At 38.1% G+C, this 16033-nt stretch overlaps 1 protein-coding gene across 8 annotated transcripts in view; it reads left to right on the top strand.

The window, feature by feature from the left end:
- The window catches only part of MARCHF1 (membrane associated ring-CH-type finger 1), a 1076407-nt gene that overhangs the window by 946360 nt on the left and 114014 nt on the right, over positions 1 to 16033 (top strand). For 7 of the 8 annotated variants that reach the window (XM_056802855.1, XM_056802853.1, XM_056802852.1 and 4 more), the window contains one exon: positions 4403 to 4482. In XM_056802855.1, coding sequence (XP_056658833.1) covers positions 4403 to 4482 — 80 coding nt within the window. Of the gene's footprint in view, positions 1 to 4402; positions 4483 to 4785; positions 5524 to 16033 lie in introns of all 8 variants that reach the window. The other variant, XM_056802859.1, reaches the window with a different exon arrangement.

The following is a 16033-nucleotide window of genomic DNA, read 5'->3' as shown; positions in this document are numbered from 1 at the left end:
AATTAACTACTTGATAATTTTGCAATGATGGTAAATTCCAAATTAACAAGCTATTAGATGTGCAATATGTAAAATATTAGTTTACGTTTTTTTTCTATTTTGAAAATAATGTTGGAGCGCATTCTCAGCTAAAATTTTAACAGATTTTATGTCACGCATTATTACATAATACCAGGCCTTCATTTTTAAAAAATAAAATAAATTATAGTTCTTATTGCAAGATAAAAAATTTCTTTAAATCTGCATGTCAAAGCTGATAGGATTAGAGTCCAACAGAGGAGTTTTATAAGCTTAAGGAGTTTCTGGGACCCAAGTCATAGTCAGTTTTTCAAATTCCAGCTCCCCAGGATAGAGGACCTTGTTTGCCTAAACTCCATTCAAGATTCTTTAAAAATTCCAACTGAAGTCTTTCATTCTAGCCAGGTAAGCAGTTGCCTCTAATTAAGGCAGAAGAGAAAAACCTCTGTTCATTTTAAAACTGTAGGTGGGTCAAGAAGCAACAGTTAGAGGGGTAGCTAAGAGGCTCAGTGGATTGAGAGCTAGGCCTGAAATTGGGGGGACCTGGGTTCAAATTTGACCTCAGATACCTCCTAGTTGTATGACCCTAACCCTTACCACTCTTCTATCTTTGAACCAATACTCATTATTGATTCTAAGGTTAAAGATAAAGGTTTGTTTGTTTTTTAAAGCAACAGAATGGAACATGGAACCAATTGGATGTGACAAGGCTGTATATTAATACCTTATTTATTTAACTTCTATGTAGACTAGTACATCATATAAAATTCCAGGTTCAATGAATGAAAAGTAAAAGTTAAGGTTTCTGGGAGAAATAGCAATAATCTCAGATATGCAGATGATACAATTTTGATGGCAGAAAATGAAGAAGAATTAGGAAACCTCTTGATAGCTAGGCTAGAGGAGAAGGTAAAAGCTGGCTTGAAGCTTAACATCAAAAAGACATTGACAACTGGCCCTATTACTTTTTGGTAAAAAAGGAAAAAATGGAAGCAGGACCAGATTCTATATTCTTGGTCTCAAAGATCACTGCAGATGGCGACTGCAGCTATGAAATTTTTACAAACCACTTGCCTCTTGGAAAGAATTATGACAAATCTGGACATTATACTAAACAAAGTCAATATGTATATAGTCAAAGCTTTGGGTTTTCCAGTAGCAATGTGGGCCCTTGAGAATTGAACTAGAGGGAAAGCTGAGGGCCTCAGAGCCAATACTTTTGAATTGTTCTATTGGTGAATATTTTTGAGAGTCTCTTAGAGAGCAAGGAGATCAAATCAGTCAATACTTAAAGAATTATTTTAGACTATTCATTGGAAGACCTAATACTGAAGCAGAAGCTTAAATACTTTAGCCTCATAATGAGATGATAGGGATCATTGAAGTAGATCCTAATTGGAAAAGATTGAAACCAAAAGAAAAAGGCGACGATATCACCTGGTTGAGGAATGGCACCCACACTATCTGGAAAACTGGCTTAAATTTTTTGACCCTCCCTTTCAGACCAGAGAGTTTTTCTTTGCAGATTTTTTCTTTTTTCATTTATGAGATGTTTTCAGCAAAAGAAATTGTGTATGTGTATAGTACTAAAAGATTTTTAAAATCTTATTATATAATACTATGTATATTTTATACATTTCTGAGTTTCTAAACTTTCCTCTGTCATCTGCTGGGCTTGATTTGTTGCCTGTGGCTTCTGCAAAACTCCCCTAAATTTCCATTTAATTTCTTATGCCAACCCACAGCATATCAAAACAATGTAGAAGGCATATACCTATATGTAGATATATTGATATCAATATTTGTAAGTACCTTCGAAGGAAGATGAGTTTCCATTGTACTCTTCTCTATTTTATTTTGTACATTTAAATATGTTATTCTGCCAAGGAATTATAGGCATCGCCAGACTACCAAAGGAATCCATAATGCAATAAATAAATAATATTTTATATTATATATGTCATATAATATAAATAAAAGTTTTCCATTTGGCTTGTCATTCCTTTATTTCCTCCTTCCATTGCCCCCTCTGGTTTAGAACCTTAGTTCCTTTCTGAAACATTTGCTTTAATTATTATTATTTTTTAAACCCTTATCTTCCTTCTTGGAGTCAATACTGAGAATTGGTTCCACGGGATAAGAGTGGTAAGGGCTAGGCAATGGGGGTCAAGTGACTTGCCCAGGGTCACATAGCAAGTGTCTGAGGTCAGATCTGAACCCAGGACCTCCTATCTGTAGACCTGGCTCTCAATGCACTGAGCCACCCAGCTGCCCCCTGCTTTAATTCTTAAGCAGTTGACCAATAATGAAACTTGATATCCATCAAAATTCAGACTTTTTACTGTTTATTCCATGTACATGAAAAAGTATAGAAAGAAATTTCTCTTTTCTGAGATAAGTTGAGTGCAGACAGATAAGTGAGCCAGACAGTCACAGAGCCAAGTGAGGGTTGGTAGTCTCTTCCTTAAATCTTGTGAAAATACCCAGAGTCCCAATTTTAATTCCAGAGATGACTTCCTGTGTGGCTACTAGAGCACAGTGCAAAGTATTAGTGCCTGACTTTACTCATGAGCTCCCTCTGCTGTTTAGATTAATTTTCCCTGTTCAGCTACTAGGGATTGAATGGAAAAGGAGCTGCCATAACTATAAAAGGGAAGGCTATTAACTTTTCAAGGAATGGAAATTGTGTACTTTGTTGTTGTTATTTTGGTTCTTAGAACTTTTTTTTATTTTTTTATTTTAATATTTTTTCCATAATTCATTTTCTTTCCCTTCCCTCTTTCCTCCCCCTGCCCAGATCCAATAAGTACTTCTACTGGGTTATATACAAATGTTATCACACACCTATTTCCATATATTTCATTTTTGCAATTGAGCAATCTTTTAAAACCAAAACCCCCCAATCATATGTCCAGATAAACAAATGTTAAGTTGGAAATTGTGTACTTTGAAGCAATGAAAATCAAGATTAGCGATTAGGACGTTCCGTTCATTGTGGGAACAAGTTTCATTTGTGCACTCAACATTCTTTCAGTCATTTTTAAAATTAATTTTGATTAATTTTTCTTTGAATTAACAATAAAAAATTTTCATTTCCCCAAGTGCTTAGGATATTAAGACTAAAAACAAAACGGTTTGGGCCCTTAATGAGCTTATATAGGGGAAGAAATAGCATGGCCTTAGATAAGTCTTCTTTAAGATTTAAAAGATATTTTATTTTATTAATTATATAAAATAATTTTCCAAACTAGCTTTCTGAAGTTATAAGATCCAAATTGTCTCCCCCCAGAAATAAACAACTTGATCTGGATTATACATACATTATCATGTCCTATTAAGAGGATTTTCAATCCTTTTTGGAGGCCTTTTAGGAATGTGCAAACAGTAACTACTACTATTATTGAAGATATCTCAACTGGCTACTGTGTAGAAAATATTCATGCTCTATTAGAGGTCGTAACATGTTGGGAATCAATAAATGTGTTAATTCAGCCTCTCATTCCCTGCTGAATCTGAAACAATGGGATGATGCGGATAAAGCAGTTTCTACGCCTTCAATTGCTATGTAAATATCAGCTAATATTATTTGTAGTCGAATTGCTTGAAAACCATAAAAGTTAATAGTGAGAGGCAGCCTTGGGAGGAAGAGAGGGAAAAACAGCCATCCAGGGACTTGGAGCCAGGACAGTGGGCAAGCAAGCTCCAGCTCCAACTACTATATTTCCTCATCTGTAGCATGGGGAGGAGAATCACATTTGTCCAGCCTTACCTCACCAGGCTGAAGTGATTACCAAATGAATATGTAGAAGTATTGGAGACTTCTAGGTCCCAGCCCCAGACTGTAACAACTAGATGGCATCCGCCCTTGGGCTGGGGATTCAGCTAGGTATGCATCCAGCCTTTAAGAGATCTTATCAGATTCCAGGACTGTTCCAGCCTCTCGGACAAACCAGAAAGCCTTTGGTCAATGAATAAACTGTCTAAGGAAGTGGATATTCTGGATTCTGAATAGTTTTCGCCTAAATGGGGGAAGGTGGGGCAGACTGTTCTTTTTATTTCAGGGCCTCCCTTAGGAGGTTCCACATGCTAATTGAAGAACCCTCCCCAAGTTTACTGTAAATAGGAGGGAACTATGAGGAATCTTCTTCCTCCCAGGCAAAGCCCGGGGCTGGTCACTTGTGAACTGTTGCTTCTCAGCTGCTATAGTTCCTCAAACAAATTTTTGCACGCAGGTCTCCCTTAACTTCCTGTATTCTGTGAGCTGGCAGCAAGCAACATGACCGGCAACATTTGTTGCAACTTTTTCAATATGTGGAAAAAAAATAAGATTTCCACCATGTATTACATTAACCAAGATTCCACATTATCTAACTTGTTTCAACAGGCAAGCAGCCCAACTACAGGAACAGCTCCCAGAAGCCAGTCTAGGTTGTCTGTCTGCCCATCCACTCAGGACATCTGCAGGTATGTACCGAACATGAGATCCTTCTCCATCTCCCCCATTTTTTATTATCCTTCTTTATTCTTTTTCTGTAGCTTTCCTTGCTTCTACCTAGCACTAACTGTGGATGGTTAGCATTGTCGTGAGAAAAACCCAAACCAAACTTGTCATTTTTAATTTCCTCTTCTTTCCAGCTGATCTTTGTTTACAAACTCCAAGTTCATGCTGCCATTTTCATCTCTCTTTCTCTCTCTCTCTCTTTCCCATTGCTCTCTTCCATTTCCCATTTCCTATCCATCCCTTTCCTCGCCTGTTGCATTGTTTAGATCTTCCACTTTGCATGATTTGTCAGAAGATACATTTGAGCATACCACCCCTGTCATGGTGCTGACCCCTCCTTGTAGGGAGTCTAATAAGAAACAATTGAAACCGAGGTTTAGGCGGAGGAAGAGAGAGGCTTCAGAGAGATATGAGCATGCAGAAAAGCAGAGGAAAGGGAAGAAAAGTAAGTTCCACCTCCCCATCTCAAGTCCTCGATGGAGTGAATTCCATAAAGAGATGTCGGATTCTTCTTCCACTGATGAAAATCAATGGGTTCAGGCTCGGCAAAGAGCCCAAGAAAGAAGTAAGATTCCCCGAAGAGGAAGAAGAAGTAATAACAGGACAGGCAGAAACCTGGATGGGTCTCCAACTTCTAACACCCTTGAGGATGTCCATCTAAGGGCCAGAGAGAATCAAGAGCTGACTGAATATGAGAACTGTTCTTTAAATCACCGTAGGAGTAAAGGCAAGAAATATAAAGAATATAGCCTTTCCCCACCTCTCACATCTCCTGAAGCAAAGAGTTTCTCCAAAGACCTGGGGAGAAATAGAAGCAAATGCCACCATGGAGACCCGCAGTCCTTGGCTAATCTCAGGCAAAGCGAAGGCCCCAGAGAAATCTTTTCCAAGAGAGATTCAGGCACAGAGACAAGGCTACCACTTTCACACCTTGAAGAACCAGTGGATGCAAAGATCTGTTCTACCCCATATGATGACAGGTGTGATGATTCAGAAGTGTGCAGGTCAGTTGCTAATGAGAGCGACCCCATACCACCTTAGCATGTTGCTTCCTTTGATGGGTTTTCTGTGTGCCTGCCTCTACCACCATGCCCTTTGGTAATGACTACTCAGACTTATTAAGTAAGGACTTAACGAGGCCAAAAGAGGTGAGTGTGGGAGACAGAAATAAGGATGTCTGTAGACTTGACACCGAGTTCCCTTTTTAATATTGACCAAGAATAGAATTAAATGTCTACTTCCTTCACTTGTTTGGAATTCTTGCTAATGTTGACAAAGAGCCTTAGAGATTACTTCTGCTTAGGCAAACATTCCAGTTAAAGCAAGGGGGAGTGTGAGGATCCCAGCTTGTCTCAGGGCTCAGCAGCTAACATCAGGCAGCATCTTTCACCTCAAACTCATTTGGCTCAAGTCAGGAATAATGAATGAACTGGCCCCCAAACTGCTAGGAAACTTAGAGGCTTTGAGATTCTATTCTTTAAGGGGCAGGGTTTTTGTTGTGTTTTGTTTTTCATGAGAAATGTCACCTCTGTAGATAAAGCTATTTTATTATGTAATTGTAAGGCTCAGCAGGGATAATATGGAAGCATCAATCATAACAGGTTGTTGGGGCAGCTGGGAGAAATGGCTATGGGAGAAGGCTACACTGAGCTTGCAATAGGCATATCACTAACACCAATTTTATATGTGCCCAGATATTTAGGTATTGTACTTTAGCAAAAAAGAATATTTTTCTAATAATCCCATTGTGCAAATCCATTTTATTCATTCATTCATTTATTTGTTTATTTATTTATCCATTTATTTATTTATTTATTTGTTTGTTTGTTTATTCATTTATTTATTTATTTTGTAAGAACCCTTATCTTCTGTCTTAGAATCAATACTGTGCATTGGTTCCAAGGCAGAAAAGTGGTAAGGGCTAGGCAATGGGGGTCAAGTGACTTGCCCAGGGTCACACAGCTAGGAAGTGTCTTAGGTCACATTTGAACCTAGGACCTCCAGTCTCTAGGCCTGGCTCTCTAACCACTTAGCTACCCAGCTGCCCCCAGGACAAATCCATTTAAAAAAAAATTTCCATGGGCTCATTGGATACAGGACAAGGTATGGAGGTAGGAGGCTCTCTATTCAAATAGATACTCATACTTCCTAGCTGTGTGACCTTGGGCAAGTAAGATAACCCCAAATGTCTAGCTCTTACTGCTCCTCTGCCTTTGAACCTATATTTAGTATCTAAGACAGAAGGTAAGGATTTTGCATTATTGTACTTGTGAATATATCTGTGAATTTAAACACCAGGCATTGTAGACTCTAAATAGAACTTTGAAAGATGTTCAGGTTTGAGCTGTCCAGATTTAGGGGGAAGAGAAAGTAGTCCATAAATCTGCAGTGTAGATATTGTACTTGGAAGGCATATTACCTGGAAGCCTAATGGATATTCTTGATTCCATTGAGCGCAGAATGAGTAGAAAGATTGAGAGACCTTCTAATAGGAAAAATACTGAATTTAGGATTGGAGGATCTTGGTCAGAGGTCATAGGTGCCATTCAACTAAGAAAATGGAAGGTCTCTAGCCTTGAACATTCCAAACACAGATGATTCCAATTACGGATGGTTTCAGAAAAGGTACAAGGTCAGGACACTGATCTTTTGTTGAACTGAGGAAAAATTAACTCCCTCCCTACTGCCCACAAAACCAAAAATAATTTTAAAAAGCATGTGCAAACTACAACAGTGGACCTCCATTAAAAGTGGAGTATATGATACATCAAAGTCCCTTCCAGACTGATGTAATCCAAGAATATCCATTTCTCTAGAAATTGTCACTGTCAAGCTACCTGTTGTTCAGAGATCACCTATGGGTGGGGTGGGAAACCACCAAGAGAATTCCTTCAGATTTGGGCAGGTAGGTGTCTGTCTCCTTAACCCACATAGACAGGGAGGTTTAATGGGGGGAAAGAGGAAGGGGGTATATATTCCTGACATTATAATATCTATCTGTACTTGAAGTTACTATCTCTTGACTTCAAAGGATTGTTCATTGAATGCTTGGATGCTTCCAATGCTATGTTTTGTTTCCATAATAGCTAGCATCTGTGTATTCATTAAGGTTTGTAAGATTTGGTCCTCACAACAACCACCCATTTTATAGATGATAAAACTGAGTCAGAGGTGAAATGACTTGTGCAATCACACTACTAGGAAGTATTTGGACTTGTTTTCCTGATTTCAAGTTCAGTGTTCTAACTACTGTATCATCTAAAAGAGTTGAAATAATCAAGTGTATTATACATAAACTGAAATCCTGCAGTGGGTCTATGCTTGCCTTCCACTAATGCTGTCTCATTGTGTGTTACCCTTCCCTATTGCTCCAAATCCTTTTTTTTTTAGACACTTTCTGTTCCTTAGAATGAACACTGTGTATTAGTTCCAAGGCAAAGAGCGTTAAGGGCTAGGCAATGGGGGTTAAGTGACTTGCCAAAGTTCACAAAAGTAGGAAGTGTCTGAGATAGGATTTGAACCCAGGACCTCCCCTTTTTAGGACTGGCTCTCCATCTACTCAGCTGTCCTCTCTATAAATCCTTAATAGAGAATGGAGGTGACACTATGGACAATATCCACAAGTGACAAATGATTAGGTTTCTTCTCGTTCTCTTCATGATATACATGGGATAACCCCGTCCCTGCTCCCCCCCCCCCAAAAAAAAAGCCCTTAACTAACTGAGCCTGTTGTTAAGGTTTGTTAATGCTGTTAAACACTGTTGCAGGTTGGGAGAATAGGAAGGGGGCAGGAGTGCAGAGGACATTCCTATCCCAGGTGCATTTGCACGGGGATAGGGTGGTGCTACCCACATCTCAGGAAGGCTACAAAATGAGATGTGAAGATCCTTTTCAGAGCTCAGTGTTGGATCCCTCTTTGGCCTATGCCAGTATAACTCTGAGGTGTGTGTGTGTGTGTGTGTGTGTGTGTGTGTGTGTGTGTGTTTTAAACCTTACCTTCCATCTTGGAGTCAATACTGTGTATCGGATCCAAGCAGAAGAGTGGTAAGGGCTAGGCAATGGGGGTTAAGTGACTTGCCCAGGGTCACACAGCTAGGAAGTATCTGAGGCCAGATTTGAACCCAGGACCTCCCGGCTCTAGACCTGGCTCTCAATCCACTGAGTAACCCAGCTTCCCCCTAAGGTGTGCTTTTTAATGTACAAGCTATCATTAAAGAAGAGACTCTTGCCATTCATTGGACACGGAGATTCAGTTTCTGAGAGATGCGTTTAAAAAAACTACTTTATGTTCACCCAAGACTTTTGTTGACAAGAGATTAGGTGATATGAAAGGTTAAACAGTCCATTATGTGCCTTACACTATGCTAAGTGCTGGGGAAACTAAAAGGCAGAAACTACCTACTCTCAGGGAGCTCACATTCTAATGGGGAGCCCAGGCTGCAAATAATTAGGTAATAAAAACTATATCCAGAGTAGACAGAAGGTAATCTCAGAGGACAAGGCAACTTTATTTTCCTGGGGGAATTATTAACATTTATTGACAACTGTATATATCTTAGATGCTGGGTTTGCAGAGACACCAAAAAGATTCAGGATGGGTCCTGCCAAAATGTGGCATATGTTAAAGTAGAATGAGAGATGTAGCACATGAATATTGGGGGCAGCCATGAGAACCTGGCTTAGAGAGGGGTGGTCCTGGGTTCAAATCTAGCTTCTGACACTATCTATCTAGCTGTGTGATTCCAGGCAAGTCACTTAACCCCTATTGCTTGGCCTTTACCACTCTTCTGCCTTGGAAGCGATCCACAGCATCAATTCTAATATGGAAGATAAGGGTTTAAGAAAAAATATAAATATTATAAGGGTAGAGGTCTGGGACTTCTAGGGAAATTCTCAGAGAAGATGGAACACCAGAATTTATATTAGTAAAGGGTAGGGGGATGGGCATGAACAAATTGCCAAGGCTGACAAACCAGGAACCAGGAGGAGCAAGTTTGACTAACGTAAAAGAATTCTTGGAGGGGACAAAAGAAATAAAGTAGGTTGAAAGAGTTAGAATATCAGGCTAAGAACTTTGAACTTCATCCTGTAGACAACAGCAAGCTTTTGAAAATTTCTTAATTGTATGCTAAAGTGTGCCAAGTGTTATGCTAGAAAGATTAATTTGGAAATGTTATCTATCTATCTATCTATCTATCTATCTGTCTGTCTGTCTGTCTGTCTGTCTGTCCGTCCGTCCGTCCGTCCATCCATCTATCCATCCATCCATCCATCCATCCATCCATCTATCTATCTATCTATCTATCTATCTATCTATCTATCTATCTATCTATCTATCTATCCATCCATCCATCCATCCATCCATCCATCCATCCATCCATCCATCCATCCATCCATCCATCCATCTATCTATCTATCTATCTATCTATCTATCTATCTATCTATCTATCTATCTATCTATCTATCTGTCTGTCTATCCATCTATCTATCTATCTATCTATCTATCTATCTATCTATCCATCCATCCATCCATCTATCTATCGATCTATCTATCTATCCATCTATCTATCTGTCTGTCTGTCTGTCTGTCTGTCTGTCTGTCCGTCCATCCATCCATCCATATATATATATATAATAGATTTAGGGGAAGGACAGGATATGGGAATGAGGAAAAATTAGAGGTAGGGATTCCATGAGGAGATAAGTCAGAGGATCTAGGTTTGAATCCCTGCTCTCCCACTTACTACCTGCCTAACCTTGAGCAAATAACTTCTCTGAGACTCAGTTTCTCCCTCTATAAATTTAGGAAATTAGACGAGATGAAGAGTGGTAAGGGCCAGTCAAGGTCATTTCTCTTCTGAATTCATAATTCTTTATAATAGTCAAGGTATAAGGTTATAAGGACCTGAACTTGGAGTAATAATAGCTCTGGGAGTGAAAAAGAAGGAATAGAGATGTCATAATCATGACAGAAGATCTGACAGGACTTAATGATGCACTGGTTGAGACTGGAATTCTTTCAGATCAAGCCTTATTCATCTTTGTATCTCTCTTGGGACCTAGCACTCTGTCTTAAAATAACAAATATTCAAGTATTTTATAAAAAAAAAAAATAGACCAAAGTCAAACCAAGGTCCCCGAGATGAGGAAAATGCTCATGGCATTGACAGAAATAGAAATTGAAGAGAGAGCTAATTTGAGAGGGTGGGAGAAGGAAAGGAAGAAGATACAAGTGTGATGAGTTACCTATGTGGTGTATATAAATACTGGCTAATACTTATACAGCATTCACTATGAGTTAGTACTATACTGAGTGCTTTATAATTATTATCTTGTTTTTTTCCTCACAACAACTCTAGGTGGTAGGGTGCTCTTATTTTATACCCATTTTACAGGTAAGGAAATGGAGGTTCATTGAGGAAACTGAGCCAAACCCAGGTTAAGAAACTTGCCCATGGTTAATACAGCTAGTGAGGGTCTGAAGCTGGATTTAAACCCAGGTTTTTCTGACTGTAAGACCAATGCTTTATCTACTGTGCCTCCTAGTTGACATGGAATAGGTCAAGGGTTCTTACCGTAAAATAGTTACAGCTTTCTGATGGTCAGTAGCTAGGCCACAATTGAGAAAGTAGGTTAGATTGTTATCCATGAAAAAAATAATACCTTGAAAATCATAGAGTAGACAAAATCTCTCAGGGTAAGAAATTTTAAAAAGAGATAAGGAGAAAGATTTGAGATCTGAACATATATATCTAGGGAACTAGAGTAAACTGGAGAAAGAGCCAGTGAAAGTTAGGAAAAGACAACCTGAAATTAGTTCCTACAAAAATGGGAAAGTCTTATGAATGAAATTATGAAAACATGAACACAAAGAATTCAACTGGGAGAATTGAGGGAGCTATGTAAACAGATTGATAGAAAAACATGGAGATTATCAAGCATGTTAGATTTTATTTATTTTTATTTTTTGAAAATTTTATTTAGTCAATTTAGAACATTATTCCTCCACTACAAGAATCATTCTTTCTCTCCCTCTCCTCTCCCTACCCCTTCCCATAGCCAACGTGCAATTCCACTGGGTAGCACATGTGTCCTTTATCAGAACCTATTTCCATATTGTTGATATTTGCACTAGGATGTTCATTTAGAGTCTACATCCCCAATCATATCCCATAAACCCATGTGATCAAGCAGTTGTTTTTCTTCTGTGTTTTTACTACCACAGTTTTCCCTCTGAATGTGGATAGTGGTTTTTCTCATAGATCCCTCTGAGTTGTTCAAGATCACTGCATTACCACTAATGGAGAAGTGCATTATCTTCGATTATATCACAGTGTGTCAGTCTCTGTGTACAATGTTCTCCTGGTTCTGCTCCTCTCACTCTGCATCACTTCCTGGAGGTTGTTCCAGTCCTCATGGAATTTCTCCACTTTATTATTCCTGTGAGCACAATAGTATTCCATCACCAACATATACCACAATTTGTTCAGCCATTCCCCAATTGAAGGGCAGCCCCTCATTTCCTAATTTTTGGCCACCACAAAGAGTGCAGCTATGAATATTTTTGTACATGTCTTTTTCCTTATTATCTCTTTGGGGTACAAACCCAGCAGTTCTCTGGCTGGATCAAAGGGCAGGCAGTGTTTTAGTGCCCTTTGGGCATAGTTCCAAATTGCCTTCCAGAATGGTTGGATTAATTTACAATTCCACCACAATGAATTAATGTCCCATTTGGGGTTTTCTTGACAAAGATACTAAAGTGGTTTGCCATTTTCTTCTCCAACTCATTTTACAGATGAAGAAACTGAGACAAACCGGGTTAAATGACTTGCTTGGGGATATACAACCAGTACCTAGGAACAGACATGAGTCTGGTGTCCTATCTGCTGTACCACCTAGCTATGCAATGATTATTCTGAGTCAAAAAATCTCCTACTCTTGTCCTATTTTATACATTTAATAGCAGTGTTATCATAGTAAATCACTTAATCATTCACTCTCAGATTCCTTATGTGTAATATGGGAATAATAGTATCATCTATCGATTTTCTAGATAGATCAAACAAGATAATAATGTCCAGCTCTTTGTCAAGGCCTTAAAAAGCTTTCCATAAAGGTTAGCTATTATGAGGATTATTTTATTTCTTAGAAGGGAAATAGATTAAAGAAAGAAGGGGTTAAAAAAAGGAGCTGTTGCTCTCAGTGGATCAGATAGCAATAAAGGACAATAACCAAAGGTCTTTTCTTAAATCTTTAGTTTCTTTTACTCTCCCAAAGGGAGTGTCTTTAGCCTGGAAACAAGATATCAATAATGTTTAACAAAGAATTGAAAAGAGAAGTGAAGAAATAATAAAGCATATTTCACTGAGAGTCATCAAGGCTGGAAGACATTCCTTCCACAGTGTACTAGTGAATATGACTGTCTAGTCACTAGTTCTCTAAAAAGTTGCAGATAATGCAAAAGGGACCATAGACAGGGTTATATTTCCCTCTTTCTCTGAAAAGGAGGAAAGATTCATCTTCCAGGATGACGAGTATGACTGATTCCTGGCAAAATTCCGCAACATTTTTGTTAAATTCCTGGCTTTGAGGCATACAGAATGGGAAGTCAGCAAGGCTTCAACAAGAACAGTTAAGGCAGAAGTATCTTCTTTCCTTTTTTGATAGGGTTGCTCAATTTGTAGATCAGAGGAAATTTGTACGGATAGCATACTTAGATTATTGGTGAAGTATCTCATACAGTGATTGTGGACAAGTTGTCACAGGTGTGCTAGAAGATAATGGCTGGGTAGCTTTCAAGTTGATTCAATGACTTGAATCCAGAAATATTTATTCATACCTGGATAGTAACCTGAAGGCATCTTTCGTTGGCCTTGTGCTATTAGACATGGTAACTCTCTCTTCCAGCTTTTAGTCTGCAAATTTCATGAAAATTCCATCTTTGCTTTTATCCAAGTCATAAAAGCAGAGATGTCATTCTTATGGCATTCAGATGACAAAGCTGAGATGATTCGCATGTTGTATGACAGAGCCAAATCAAAAAGAATTTTACTAGGGTAAAATAAAAGGTCAGATCTAATAAGGAGAATTTAATAGGAATAAATTCTACTTTTCAGTTCAAAAAGCAACTTATTGTTTTGGAGGGGAAAAATCATAAATTGAGATGTAGAAGGAAACTCAGTGGCCATCTAGTCCAACTTCACAGAAGAGAAAACAGATGGAGGAAGATTATTAGTTGACTTGCTTAAAGTGATATACACACTCAGCATCAAAAGACAGATTTGAACCCAGCCAGTATTCCTTTCATTGTGCCATTATTCATAAGTGGCATGTTTAGTCATTACGGGAAAACAAGTGGGTATTATGGTGAACTTCAAACTTAGTGTGAATAGTCATGGTAATTTAAAATGTAAATGTTATCCTAGAAAAAGATAGTGTCAGAAATTGACGTAAAAATGTCCTTCAATTGTCAACAATTCCCATGAATGAAAGATTGAACTCCTTTTTTTTTTTTAAACCCTTACCTTCCATCTTGGAATCAATACTGTGTATTGGCTCCAAGACAGAAGAGTGGTAAGGGCTAGGCAATGAGGGTCAACTTGTTCAGGGTCACACAGCTACAAAGTATCTGAAGCTAGATTTGAACCTAGGACCTCCCATCTTTAGGCCTGGCTCTTAATCTACTGAGTCACCCAGCTGCTCCCCCTTGAATATTTTTTTAAAGTTATATCTTCTGTTTTTCATCACCTTCATTTATAATATGTTTCTCCTTCCTCCCTCCTGCGAGTCTTTCCTTGCAACAAATTATTTTTTTTAAATAACAATTTGGCCTCAGCAACTTCTCACTGTATGACCCTGGACAAGTCACTTAATCTCTTTGCCTAGCTTTTTACCACTCTTCTGCCTTGGAACCAATACATGGTATTGATTCTAATGCAGACGATAAGGGTTTTAGAAAAAAATACAATTTAGTAAATTTAACCAATGTATTAAATCACACAGCATTATATTTTTTGTTCCCTACTCTTAGTCATCAAAAAAGGAAGAAGGTGATTATCAGAATTATGCAGGGTTTATTGATTTTTGTTGTTATTCTTTTTTCATTATTGTAAGTCAGTGTAAGTTTTATTTTTCCTAACGGTTCTGTTTATTTCTCTTAATATCATTTCATAGAAATCTTCCCTCGCTTCTCTATAGTCTTTATACTCATCACTTCTTAGGTCACAGTAATATTCCATTTTCTTCTGTTTATTATAGTTGGTTGAAGCTTTCCCTATTTCCAGTTCTCTGCAACCTCAAAAAGCTGAGATCCATTTTGAAGAATCAGATAAGGAGCTCGGAGACCAAATTTGCTAAATATATATTTCCCCATTGCTTAAATCCCCACAAATACATTCTATGCCTGACTCCTAAGCAACACAGGAATATTTTTTACTTCTAGGGGAAAAGCAGCCAAAGTCATTAAAATAACTGTATTGTCAACAACATGGAGGTTAGGTTAGTGGGGAAAATCTGATATTAATATAATTGAGCTGTTACAAACTTCTTTGAACCTTACATCTTGTCCAATACTTAAGACAATGTGGAACTGGCCTAAACACTCTTTTGAAAAGAAAACCTTTCTTGCAAGGCAGAAGAGCAATAAGCGCTCATCAATGAGAGTCAAATGACTTGCCCAGGGTCACACTGCTAGGAAGTCTCTGTGGCCACATTTGAACCTAGGACCTTCTGTCTCTAAGCCTGGATCTCTATCCACTGAGCCACCTAGCTGCCTCTTCAAAAACTGTTTTGGTCTAGGTAGTCCTAATGAGCTCCTGACAGTGCATTCATTCTTCATCTATATTACAATCAAAACCTTCTATCTATTTATTCTACTTGCTGGCAGATAAGTCTTACTGGTCAAACCACATCTGAAACACATATACATAAACATACATACATATATATATATATATATATATATATTTATATTATTTATTTACTTCTGGATGCTTTGTTTTAAAGGCGAAGTGCAAGACTGACAATCTTGGTTTCCTTTCCCTGAATATTTTTAAGTGTTAAAGAGAGAACATTCAGAGGAGAGTAACCATAATGGGAAAGACCATGAGTAAAAAATTCCATGAAAACATTGAATGTTTAGACTGGAGAAGAGAAGACTTGAGAAGGACCTGATAATTATCTGCCAGTATTTAAGGGCTTGTCAGGTAGAAGTGGGAATAGACTTATTCTGCTTATAATATAAGGAGAGAATATCAGAGCAATAGGTAGAAGATAGGGTTCACTTCTATATAAGAAAATATTTCCTAACAAATAGATCTAGAAAAAAGGGAAGGTTTGGCTGCTCTGGAGCACTAGTAGAGGTTTTCAAAAAGAAAGCAGATTAGCAATTTTCAGGAACACCATAGAGAGGATTCCTAGATGTCCTCCATCATCCCTACATTGAACCAATATAGTTTAAAGTTCAAAATTAAACTAGTGACATTGAAATAATGTATTTATATAAATTCATTGGGA

Source organism: Monodelphis domestica, chromosome 6 (assembly GCF_027887165.1).
Source record: "Monodelphis domestica isolate mMonDom1 chromosome 6, mMonDom1.pri, whole genome shotgun sequence".
Lineage (NCBI taxonomy): Eukaryota > Metazoa > Chordata > Mammalia > Didelphimorphia > Didelphidae > Monodelphis > Monodelphis domestica.
The sequence above is the reverse complement of the archived record's forward strand: the minus strand, read 5'-3'. Positions and strand labels throughout refer to the sequence as shown.